The following is a 13,716-nucleotide window of genomic DNA, read 5'->3' on the forward strand; positions in this document are numbered from 1 at the left end:
AAAATGATGTAGCCCATTCAATGACAAAGTTTTCATTTTTTTGAATGAGTAATAGGAAATAATCAAAATTCACCATGAAAACACCATTCTATTCATTCATATACATCTTGTAAACTAAGGATTTGCAGTTAACCTTAACTCACTAAAGTGCTCCTTCTGGAAGATAGGAAAGGCACACTTGAGGGCACATACTTAAAACATGGAAGAGTACATAGAAGGGAACTTACTGTTATGGCTCCCAGTTATGCTATCAATTGACTAGCCATTGGGCAATGATGATAGTCTTCAGATTCTAGAAAATGTAAGGGAATCAGTAACCAGTGACACCAAACTAAAAATGAAAAAAGAACATGCCTCCACATTGTGCTTTTAATGATACCAATGAAGTAGTTTGAAGTGTAGTCACTGTTGCAATGTAGGAAACGCTACAGCTAATTGTGCACAGCATGGGAAATAAGAATGTTTCAGTAATGTTGGTTGGGGGAGACATATGGCCAGGGCACCAGGGAGAGCTCCCCTTCTCTCAGTAGGATCCCTTTACAGAGGGGTCTTGGTTTAACATCTCGTCTAAAAAGGCAGCATCTTCTCTCAGTATTATACTTCAGTGTCAGCCTGGATTATGTGCTGTTTCTGGAGTGGCACTTAAACCAACAACTTTCTGACAAGTGGTGTGAATACTATCACTGAACCACAGCTGACAATTTTAGAAGAGAATAACTAGTTCAGGACTAAAATTTGTAACAATTGTAACAGTATCCGGAATCCAATTTGCACAAGCAGCATTTAAATTTATAGCTTTCACCATTAAGTGGAATGAAGAAATGTAGGCAAGTTATCTTGTTACATCACTAAGTGATAAAGCACTCTTTTCTCATGTCAGTCCAGTGACAGTATAAACTATGTTGTAGCAAAGCATTGCAATTCTTGAAGTGTATGACTTAATGCCCTAAAACTGCAGGCAAAAATTTATGAAATCAACTTATTCCATCCACTGAATTTAATACCGAAACTTTGATTTGAGGGTAGAAATATAACAGCATGCAAAAGGTCCTCATCACCTAATGCCACGAATCAGATTTTTGTAAAGAGTTCAAGATGATTCAAGAATTTTGTTCAGCATTTTAAAACATACTAGGTAAACAAACTTCAATGAACAGAGGAGGGAGACCAGATGCCCCTTATCATCATGGATGAACTGCTCGACCAGCCAGCTCACCTTAAGTAGATCAGGCTACCAAACAGGGTTCATGACAATAGCTTTTGCTAATCATTTAGAATTCTTGCAATGCAATCCAGTAGATCATTTGAGTTCACCAAGTGTAAGATAGCTGGTAACGAGGAGTCTGCAGACATCGACAGGTTGTTCCTTACCTTTATCTTATCATGATGGATGGAATGTAGACAAAGGAGCTACAAGCCCAAACTTTGCTTTCATGATGATTCATTTCTGCCTGGTGCAGCATTTACATTAGGAGAAAAATAACAGTGGTATTTATAGACTGTGATCAGAAGTTTAATCTGAATCAAACAATGGGACTTTGACTCATAGGGCAAATAAATAAATATGAAACAACAAAAATAGAAGTATAAAAGGAAGCTAAAATTGGTGAACAGCTAGAAGGAAGAGCCTCTCAGAATAACTGGGAGAAAACTTCACATGAATTGGAATTGCTTAAACTGGAGGATGATTAAAAAGGACAGCACCTGCACCCTGGGCAGCTGTGCAGGCAATCCAGTAAGCTCATCAGTTTTTCATGTTGAATCGTATCTCGCCACTTTTTTAGCCATGCTGTGTATTTGCAAGCATGTGCTAATGTTCATAAGAAGTCTGCTTGACATTTTAACAAATGCGAATGGAGAGGAATAGACCAATATTCATCAGCCTCTCCAGAAGTATTGATTGTGTCTCAGGCAAATTTATTCATCTTTCAATGACTGTCCATCTTAAATATTACATAAGTCTATCACCTTTTAGATGAAAAAAATTCAAATCAGCAAAACATTATTTTAACAGGTGGATTTAGCTCCTTTAATAATCTACTACATTCAAGAGTTGATCAGCAAAGACAAACACTACTTTCACCAGACACAATAAAAGAAAGCTACTGTAATTAATTAATAGCTGTTCACATTTGGTTTAATCCAGTCAGAATTTAGAGATCCATTTCCTGCTTCTAACAAGCAAATGCAACAGGAACTAGGCATGCATCAGTAACAGGGCACCACAAGCCCTTGGATATCTGCTATCTGTTCCTCTACACAATGCCCACATTCTTCCTTTGTTTAAAATCCAGCTTGCTGGTTTCTCATTCCCTTCCAAGGTACTGACTCTGCTGAAGTACAATTCCATCTGTTCTTATGTGCAATTATTAAGGTGCCAGCAAGATCAAAAGTGATGCCCTCATTGCTGAAATTTCTTGCATATTTGAGGAATTGCTAAACTCTTGCGAATTCCACAATTAAACAGGTTTGCTGGTGGTTGGCAAGTTGTGGATGAAGGATTTGTCACAGATGAACCATTTGAGAGACTTCTCCCATGTTGACATGCCATTGTGCCAAAGGAGAAAATGGTTCTAACAGCACAGAAGAGTGAGGATCCCAGGTGCAGCGGTCATGATTTGTAATTTTTCTGTCCCAACATTTATCCCTTAACACACACTTCGAATTATATATAATTAAGCACAGGAGGCCATTTGGTCCACTGTGTCAAGTCGGCTAGCTGCAGGAGCAACTTGCACAATCCCACTGCCCTATCTTTTCCCTGCAAGCTTCTCTCTTCAGATAATTATCCAATTTCCTTTTGAAAGCCGTGATTGAGTCTGCCTCCATCACATTCTCAGGCAGTGCATTCCAGATCCTAACAACTTGCTGCATTAAAAGACAATGTTGCATTTGGTTCTTTTACCACTCACTTTACAGCAGTGCCCCCTGGTTCTTGACCCTTCCACGAATGGGAACAGTTTCTACCTTCCACTCTGTCCAGACCCCTCAAGATTTTGAGCACCTCTAAGCAAATCTTCTCTCAATCATCTGTTCTCTAAGAACAACCCAGCTTCTCCAATCTATCCAACTAACTGATGTCTCCAATCCTTGGAACTATGTAAATATTTTTCTATATCCTAATGCATTTACACCCTTCCTAAAGTGTGGCGCCCAGAATTGGACACAATATTCCAGTTGAGGCTGAACCTGTGTTTTGTAATGTCTCACCATAACTTCCTTGCTTTTATAGTCTATAACTATTTATAAAGCCCAGGATCCCATATGCCTCATAAACCACTTTCTCAACCTGCCTTGACACCTTCAACAATTTGGGCACATATGCCACCCACTCCCCCAATCCCTCTGCTGCTACATCCCCATTGTATCTTTTATTTTATATTGTCTCTCCTTGTTCTTCCTACCAAAATAACATCACTTCGCATTTCTTTGCATTAAATTTAATCCACCACATGTCCACCAGCCTATGGCCTCTTGAAGTCTATCACTTTCTTCCTCACTGTTCACAATACTTTCAAAGCTTTGTGTCATCTGCAAATTTTAAAATTGTGCCCTTCATCCCAAGAAAAGCAGTGATCCTTGTACTGACTGCTCGAGAACCCCAATATAATAGCTTCTTCCAGTCTGAAAAACAAGCACTCACCATTATTGTTTCTGTCACTCAGACAACTTCATATCCATGTTGCCACTGACTCTTTATTTCATGGGTTTCAACTTTACTGACAACCTGTTATGTGGCACTTTATTGATCATCATTTGGAAGTCCACCTAAAACAGGTGGTCTTATAATTTATTCCATTGCTGTTGGTGGGACCTTGTTGCTTGGAAATTGGTTGCCCTGTTTCCTACATTACAGCAGTGACTACACTTCAAAGCAATTTGGGAGATACCGACAGGGGCTTTTTAAATGCAAGATTTTCTTTAATGATTCTGGTAGATGATACAGTAAGGTTCCACATCTTTATCGAGTCTGTAGTGAATGGACTGATTGAAGGCTTCAGCAAAACATGGGGGAGGGCAATCTGGAAATTGCACTCATTTGGTTCCAATTCAAGTTTCCGCTAAAATTTATTTGCATGATCAAAAGCTTTAAATCTTCCATAAACTAGCGCAATCTGGCAGCAAAATAAATCATGTGTCTTTTTCTTCTTTCCATTAAAAAGTATTCCTTAATGCATTTAAGAGGTCACCTGCTGCAGTTTTATTCACAGCTGAAAATGGGCTCATCAACAAAAATAAGCATTTTTAATCAGTCTTCCACCTTTGAGTAATTTAATTCAAAATTATTGAAAGTGACTTTAAAAAAAAAACCATACTGAACGATTTGAAACTTGCCTACTTAGTAACTGTGCACCTACTAAAATTAGCATAATTTGAGTTTTCCCAAATGAAAGCAATCACCATAATCTCTCAATTTCTACCTGGGGGCATTGAGTCTTGTGTGCCAGAAGGCAGCAGTGAAAATCTTGAGATAGTCACACTTGAGTGAATGCTAATCTGTATGACGTGCTGAAACCTTTCCTAAATGTGAAGTTAAATAGTTTCTCCCGTGTTGAAATGTTGTTGCTTTCTGGCCAAAGAGGAGACAGCGAAGCATTTCTAGCAAGTGTCACAGTGGAAGGCTTTCTACCTGGTGTGCATGTGTTGATGTTTCAGCAGACTCGATGACAGTGTGAACACCTTGCCGCACACCTCACATTTGAATGGTTTCACTCCTGTGTGGATGCGCTGGTGCCTGGTCAGAGAAGAGGAATCAATGAAGCATTTTGAGCAAACATCACACTTAAAAGGTTTTTCACCCGTGTGAATGCGTTGGTGCTTCAGGAGGCTTGTGGACACAGTGAAGGTCTTCTCACACACCTCACATTTGAATGGTTTCTCACCAGTATGGATGCGTCGGTGCTTCAGGAGGTTTGATGATTGCGTAAAAGTCTTGTCACACATCTCACACTTGAATGGCTTCTTACCAGTGTGGATGTACTGGTGTGACGCAAGCGAGGAGGAGGAGACAAAACGCTTCTGACAGAGGGTGCACTGGAATGGCTTCTCACCAGTGTGAACTCGCTGGTGATTGGTGAGGTGAGTGAACTGGATGAAACCTTTCAGGCAAATGGTACACTGGAAAGGCTTCTCATCTGAGTGTGTTAGCTGATGGATCAGCAGCTGCGATGACCTACTGTAACCCTTACCACAGACTGAGCATTTGAACGGCTTCTCACCCGTGTGAATGTGTTGATGTGTTCTAAGTGAAGAGGATTCGGTGAAGCGCTTTTGGCAGACATCACACTGGAAGGGTTTCTCACCTGTATGGATGCGTTGATGCTGCAAGAGACTTGATGAAACTGAGAAGGCCTTTCCGCACACCTCACACTTGAATGGTCTCTCACCTGTGTGAATACGGTGATGCTTCAGGAGACTGGACATGTGCATGAAGACCTTGTCACATACCTTACATTTCAATGCGTCTTCATTCCTGTGGAAGCGCTGATGAGCAGTGAATAAATATAACTCTTTGAAGGTCTTTTCACAACGCGAACATTTAAAACCTTCATCTTGCACAGAATCTTCTGGAAATGTGGTCAGTTTATTACCAGCCTCACAAGTTGAAGGTCTCTGCATCTGCCGAAGTGAAAAATCTCCAATAGCATCATCTTCAAAAATGCTCTTTTCGGTGGTGTTTCTGAATGGTTTAAGTTTTGATGATGTAGTATCAGTTCCCTGACCAGCTGAATTTATTGAATACGACTTTCCTTCCTGACTGCTTTTGGCTTGAGTTAGGCTGTTCAGAAACTTTACACTTTCCCCTGAGTCACTTGCATGGAATTGTTCTTCAGGCAGCGATGGGGCTCTAATCGCAGTGTTCATCCTCCCTGTCTGTTCTATGCAATATGTTCCTTCTGCAAAAACAAAACAATCATTTATTTTACTCCCAATTTTCTGTTCTCTACAAGGTCCTGACTCCTCGCAGTGATAGATTCCATTGAATGTAAGCAGCTTAGGTTATTGGGTCACTGGGTTATGTCCTTTCATGTAAGCAGGAGTAGACATTTTGCTGAATTAACCCCCTCCTGGTCCAAGAGCACTAAAGAAAATTGTAGTCTCCACCTCGCATTGGCGGAGGTTGGAAAACTTAGCACTGACAATGACTGCAACTGTTGCGTTTCTGGCTCTTTTCTACCATTGGTACTTCAGATTTTTGTCTTGAGCATCTTCATCTTTAATCACTCCACAACTGGCAGCTGCGCCTTCAGCTGCCTAGGCCCTATGCTCTGGCATTTCCACCCCAAACATCTTTGCCTCCCTCTCCTACTTTTGGTCATCTTTCATACCTCTATATGGTTGTGTCAAACTTTGTCTGGTGACTCGCTTGTGAAGCGCTTAGAGATATTTTACTACGTGATAGATGATGCATTAGCGTACGTTATGGTTGTAAACAGAAGGTTGATTCTACCACCAAGCTTGTGCAGTGTGCACAATTTCTCATGATGCATCATAGCATTTGGTGCAGCTCAATCGCCATAATATTAATGTTCACCATCCAACAGTTTGTATGTGATTGTTTGTCAACATTACTTTTAAGAGAAGTTGGAGGACGAATTTTAAAAGGTCTATTCCAGTAAAATTTAGATTGAACACTTTTTTAAAAAACTGCTTGTTGTGTGTGAGAGATAGAGAAAAATAACACTATCGATTATACATCTGTTGTATTTTATTGTTTGGATTGTATAAACTTCAGAAGGCATTTTAAGCAGCAAGACTTAGTTTCTTTTCTCAGCCCAATTTGAATTGAATTGGAGTCCAATGTTGAAAGCAAAAACACTCCATCTTTTGCTGATAAAATTAGAATGTTTACATTTTCAAGTAACACCTGTTAGACATTGAAACATAGAAAAATAGAAATACAGATACAAGAACAGTTTTATACAGCACCTTTGACATAGTTAAAAAGTCCCAAGGTACTTGATAGGAACATAATCAGACAAAAATTGACAAATTCAAAAGAGGGGCTATTAGGACAGGTGAATAAAGTTTGGTAAGAGTCCTAAGTTTTAAAGTGGGTCTTAAAGTAGGAGAAATACAGATAAGTGCGTGTGTTCAGGAACCAAAAAACATAAGTACTTGCATTAAAAATGGCATTCCAGTGCAGCCAGGCCAAGGATTTCTTTTGCGTTGTAAGGCATGACGAAACAGTGACTTCCTCTACAGGCAGGTCCATATATTTGAGGAGCTCAACAGAAGACTGCAGATAATCAGCCCACAGTAATAGGACATACGTACCCACAGCAGCAAAGGGTCAACCAAGATAGTTGCTGCCAAGAGCAAAGTGATCAATCCGCTGCTCCTCAGAACAAGGGGCACCCCCATGCTGTCAAATTCCAGCAGCATCAGCAGTGTTGTGAAATTCAGGTCATTCACCACAGTTCTACCATGTGCCAGGACCATTCTGTGGTGCCATCAAAGCCCTGCACAAAACCCAATGCAGTTAAACCCCACTTATATTTCATAAGATTGCGAAAAACTAGGGTTTTGAATATTCACTACCCAGCTCCATTACTGTAACTACGGCAGAATAAGAGAAGGAACACTGAGTGGAGGAGCCTGACCTCCTGGTACTTGGTAGAACTGGGGTGAATGTCCTGAATTTCACAACACTGCTGATGCTGCTGGAATTTGACAGTATGGGGGTGTCCCTTGTTCTGAGGAGCAGCGGATTGATCACTTTGCTCTTGGCAGCAACTATCTTGGTTGACCCTTTGCTGCTGTGGGTACATATGTCCAATGAAACCTAGAGTTTCAGCACTCAGATTACTTGCATAAAATGGATGGATGCCTATCAGAATGGGCACAGAGTGCATAACTGGCACTCAGGCACAAGATTTAGAGTAAATGTGGTCCAGTAAGTTACCACCACCACTCTCCTTTTATTTAAAGCATCAGAGCTGTTGGTTCTTAAGTTAGTTTCCTTCTCTTTTTATTCATGCTCCATAGCCACTATTTCCCCTGAGAAATTTTCAATCTTCCAACCACAATAATCAATCTATCAAGTTACTTTTCGTCCGTTTTGCTTCTGTGTGTCAGTTGACCCTTAATCCCTACTGTTTTCATTTAACCTAAGAAATAATTAGTTCTTTTCTGCAACACAATTTCTACAGGGTCTCACGTGCAGGCTAATATTGTAATCCAATACTGATTTCCATTTAATGCGAGGCACACTGCTTTTCCCATCTGACAGCATTGTTGCCTGACATCAGGATATTAAATTATAGTCTGGATTCCCATTTGATTCGGTTTTTTTCATTTTCTTAATGGTCCCTCTACAAAAAATCCACTGGTTGGAAAAGGCAGTTTCGTCCCAAATACAGAATTATCCATAATCCTTTCATACTTCAGCTGGTAGTCATAACATACTGTACAGGAAACTACAAACGTAAATCTTGTCCCCACCTTTCGTGCTATTTGGACCATTGTTCCTGGAAAACATGTTCTACCATAGTGACCCTCCACAGAAACGCTTCTTCCTCTGGCCCATTCTAGCTTTGGATATTCAAACCAACATCCATCTACTGTCGTATCGGCAGGCTATATCGACTGAAGACATTATATTGCACTTTCCACTCTCTAATGCCTCAACATCCCTCTTAGATTGTGAAATCCAAACATGTACACAGCACTCCAACCTGAGTCTTAATACAGTTTTCTAACAATTTACCAAGCAAATCATATATATTGTACCCGTTTCATTAGATCTTTTTGACCATGAGGTGCTGCTTTTAATGCCTTGTAACACTGAGCCCTCTAAAAAACACTATTTCACATCTGTCAAGCTTCCTCCAAAATATTAGTACTTTTTTTTTTAAAACCAATATGAACCAATAAATTCCATCTACCACTTCCTTGCCCATTTCACCATCTTATCAATATCCCATTGTACTTTCCTTTGATTCTTAGAATTAGTTACTATGCCTCCCATTTCAATATTGCCCTCAAATTTGTACACTGCTGCGAATGGAACTGAAGGCAAAATACTGACTTGGTCAGCAAACTGGCTGAGCAGCAGGAGTGGGCGCAACAGCAGGCACAATTGACAGGATAGCATTAATGGTGTCCCACAAGGATCAGTGTTCAAATTCAACTATTCGCTGTATTCATGAACTTAGATATGATAGAGAGTCACATATCCAAATTTGATGACACAAAAATAGGTGGCATTGTAAGCAGTGTAGACTAAAACATTAAATTACAAAGTTTTTGACAGATTAAGAGCATGGGCAAAACTGTGGCAAATAGATTTCAATTTAGTCAAACGTGAGGTCATCCACTTTGGTCCTGAAAAGGATAGAATACAATACTTTCTAACTGGTGAAAAGTTAGAAACAGTGGAGGACAAAAGAAACTTAGAGGGTCCAGGTACACACAACATTGTAATGTCATGAACAGGTACAGACAATAATCATGAAAGCAAATGGAATGCTGGTTTTTATATGTACAGGATAGAATGCAAGGGAATGGAAGTCATGCTGCAGTTATGCAAAACCCTGGTTAGACCACACCTGGAGTACTTTGAGCAGTTCTGGGCACCAGCCTCAGGAAGGGTCTATCAGCCTTGGCAGGGCTGCAGTGTAGATTGACTAGAAGGATTAAGGTACAATTAGTGAATAAACAAACAAGCATCGAGTTCCCTAGAATTTAGATAGTTACAGGTTTATTTTATCAAAGTTTTGAATATATTATGGGGAGCAGATAGGGTGGATTGTGAGAAATGGTTTCCATTAGTTGAGGAGTATAGGACGAGAAGGCATTGTCTAAAAAAAATAAGAACCAGACCTTTCAGGAGTGAAATTAGAGAATACTTTTACACAAAGGATGACAGAAGTTTGAAACTTTTTCCCACAAACGGTAATTGATACTAGATCAATTGTTAAAAGTGAGATTTGATAGATATTTTTGTTAACCAAAGGTGTTAAGGGATATGGGACACAAGTGGATTTATGGAGTTAGGTCACAGATCAGCCATTGGCTCACTGAATGGTGGAACACAGTCTCGAGGGGTTAAACAGCCTATTCCCATTCCTATGCTTTCTCTAGCTGCATGTCCAAATTATTGATGTTCACATTGAAAATAAGCAGCCTTAGAACAAACCCACGGGGCACTGCTATCCACTTCCAACCACTGATTCCTTCAATTCTAGCTTTTTGCACACCTCTGCTTTCCATGGCTTCGCCATTGGAGGCTGTGTCATATTCAACATTTCTTCAAAGTTTTGGCAAGCATGATCTTCCTTTTTGAAATCCATGTTGCCCATTTATAATTATTTTCTCTTCATCTACACATTTAATCATTTCACCTTTAATTAATGATTCCAAAATTTTCTCCACATGTTAAATTAATTGTCCTGTAATTATCCAGGTTAGTTGTTAGTTCAGTTTCCCTTTCTAAAACTGTATATTAGATTGGCTACTCTCCAGACTTCCACCACACATTCACTCTTAGTAAAATTTCTATGGTCACAACAATTTCTTCTCCATTTCCTTTAGGATTCTTGGCAATATCCTGTCAGGTCCCATCATTTTGCACTCCTTTAACTTAACTAACCTCTAAAGCTTTACTTTTATTTATAACATCTCATCTCACTCAACCAATGCAGGATGGATCGTCCCTCAAACATTCCTTTCTTCTGTAAATACTGAAGTGAAATACTTGTTATTAAAGCGAAAGTTGGAAATTTAAACAAAAAAATGCTGGAAATATTCTGTGCAGGCTGGGTCTATGGAGAGAGAAACTACATTTTAATTTCTTTCGCTCTTCACAGGTGCTGCCAGGCCTGCTCAATTCCAACATATTCTGAAACACTTATTAATCCTGCTTATTCTCTAATTTACCATCCTCTCCTCTCAGAAGGTTCCATCTTACACTTACTGATTTTATTACTAATTTGTAAAATAATTTGCCTGATTATCTTGATTTTTTGTGCTCATTCTTTCTGATTTTCAAGGTTTAACATAACTTCCTTTCGTAATCTATGCCTCTTTAAATAAAGCCAAGGTTGCCATATGCTTTTGTTTAAAAACAGCCTTCTCAACTTTTCCTGTAATTGTCAAACATTTGTACATATACACCTAGGTCACTCTGTTCCTGCACCTCTTTTAAATTAGTATAATTAATTTATACTGTCTCTCCTCATTCTTCCTACCAAATGCATCACTTTCCACTTCTGGATTAAATTTCATGTGCCAAGTACCTGTCATTTCATTTCATGCCCTCTTATGTCTGTTACGGTCCTCCTCATTGTTCACGACATTTCGGAGTTTTGTATCATCTGCAAATTTTGAAATTATGCCCCTGTACACCCAGGTTCACATTATTAATACATATAATAATGATCCCTGGGAAAATGTACACTTACCTCCTTCCTGAAAGAGACTGTTTTCTCTCCATAAGCCAATTTTGTATCCACAATGTTACTGCCTCTTATCTACTCTGCAAGTTTGAAGCTCAATTCACCCAGTCAATTCCAACAACTGACAATCTTCCTTTAACTCAGATTCTCAGTTTCCTCTTCTAACCAGTTTTTAATCCAATTTGCTACCCTTCCCCTAATTCCATGACTCTTAATCTTCAACAGTCTCCTGTGTGGTACTTCATCAAAGGATAGCTGAAAGTCAATTTCCTCCAGCTAATACTGGTCACTTCTTCAAAGAACACTCAGATTTGTAAGACGATCTTCCTCCTTTCTGAAATCAGTCTGACTGCTTCTAATTATTTTTCCTCATTTAGGATACCTACTAATCCCATCTTTAATTAAAGGATCTAAAATTTGCCAACCACAAATGTTAAAACTAACTGGCCTGTAATTATCTGAGATAGCTATTTTTCTTTTTGAAAAGCCTATTACATTACAGTGATCAATATAAAACCTCTCACTAGAACCCAGAAATATAATTTCTAGGAACCTATTTCTTCCCCATTTCTCATAGGAGCTTGAGATTTATCCAGTTGGGTCCAATCATTTTGTCCTTTTTGAGCTAAATGTGCTTCATTTTTACTTAATTTATTCAATTTATTTAATCTCCCTTTTAACTAATTCAGGACTCCTCCCCAAGATTTGCCTCTTTTATAAATACTGAAGCAAAGAATTGGTTGTAATCAATTACAATTACCAATTTCTGCTCATCATCTACTAATTCGCTATCCTCTACCATCCACCATCCTCTCATGGACCCTCCACATTTAATAATTTATTTTTTTAAGACTGATGAATTTGTAGAACACTTTTTTTTTTAAAGAATAATGTTTGAGATTCTCTTCTCATACCCTCTAATGGCTGTGCTTATCTAGTTCTTAACTTTATTCCTTATTTTCTTATTCACTCGTTTTTAATCTTATCTCTCGACCATACTTACCTTCATCTTCAAGTTTGAATTTCTAGTTTCTCCTTTAATCCAGAGCATTGTGAAGTCATCTTCTTTTTGCTTTAAATGATGGATATCTATTCTGCAATATTGCAGTCTTTCTTTATATAAGATAATCCCATTGTTGGTCGACAGTCCTGTGTGTTAATTTCTCATTTCACTTACCTCAGCTAGTTCACTTATCTTTCTAAACTCTGGCGTTTCTTGTTTTTGGAATAACCTTTCCCCGCTTTCTATTAGGACCTTAACCATACATTATGGTCACCTCATTTAACTCATCTGCCTGATGCATTTCATGAATCAAAAATATTGATAACATTGAAGGTCACATGCATACTTCTCTATACTCTCCCATCATGGTATCTGAAATAGCATTTTGAAAGGCCTTAACGTTTTAATTTGATTACCCTACTTGGCAGCATATTCCAAACATATTACTTGTGAGAAGTAATACTGAAAACTGTATCAACAGAAACCTCTTTTACTAAAATATGCTTTTATCTAATTTTCACTGTGCCCTCTGGGGTCCTTTATTTTTTATATATTTCAGTTAGGCCCTTCCCTCTCCAATGACTGCTTCCTTTATAGTTTGCAAAGTTCAATTTTCTTTCATCATTCCTCAAAACTCAATTCCCTTTATATTTGAGTCTGTTCTTCCTTGTGTCCCTCTCACAATCCTTATCCCTCCTTTATTAGACTTACCTACTCCCTTTGTCTCCTCCCTCAACTCCTTTTGTTTAAAGGCCTGGATCTTCCTGCTTGCTTTGGTTCTTAAATTACATTCCTTCTTTGTTCTTTCTTACTTGTGCTCCACAGCTACCGATTACCCTGCAAAATCAGCACTCATGTGATCTGCAGCATCTGTATGTCGTCTTTTCCTTCTGGCTGCTTTGTATCCTGATGTGCTAGCTGACACCCAAATCCTGTGGTTTTTTTGTTTAACCCAGGAAGTGATTTATTCCTTTGTTAGCCCCTCCTTCTGCTGCCTGATTTCTGCAGTCAGGTCTGAGAGCCCGTCAATAAGATTGTAATTTAACACAGCTTTTCTCCTTGCACACATTATACACTTATATCACATTTAGAGCAAATATTTTTTCCATATTTTGACCTCTCCATTTTTACTTTTTCTCCACATCTCAGGTGCCCATCTCGGGTTGCCAACCTACAGTTCTGTCTTGGAGGTTTAGGAATCAAAAAAATTAGCTTCCTCAATACTGTCACAACCAGGGAAAAAAATTAAAAGACATTAAAAACGATCGTCAATTTTGTTTTTCAGATTATTTGATCACTTTTACTTTATTAGTT

At 38.8% G+C, this 13,716-nt stretch overlaps 1 protein-coding gene across 1 annotated transcript; it reads right to left on the bottom strand.

The window, feature by feature from the left end:
* Positions 1-2,002: 2,002 nt before the first annotated feature.
* Positions 2,003-13,206, bottom strand: LOC121274338 (zinc finger protein OZF-like). Its single transcript, XM_041181589.1, has 2 exons — positions 13,114-13,206; positions 2,003-5,897 (listed from the first exon to the last, which is right to left on the bottom strand). Exon 2 carries the CDS (start codon positions 5,863-5,865, stop codon positions 4,627-4,629), a length of 1,239 nt encoding a protein of 412 aa, XP_041037523.1. The 5' UTR covers positions 5,866-5,897; positions 13,114-13,206; the 3' UTR covers positions 2,003-4,626.
* Between the last annotated feature and the right edge of the window lie 510 nt (positions 13,207-13,716).

Source organism: Carcharodon carcharias, chromosome 2 (genome assembly GCF_017639515.1).
Source record: "Carcharodon carcharias isolate sCarCar2 chromosome 2, sCarCar2.pri, whole genome shotgun sequence".
Lineage (NCBI taxonomy): Eukaryota > Metazoa > Chordata > Chondrichthyes > Lamniformes > Lamnidae > Carcharodon > Carcharodon carcharias.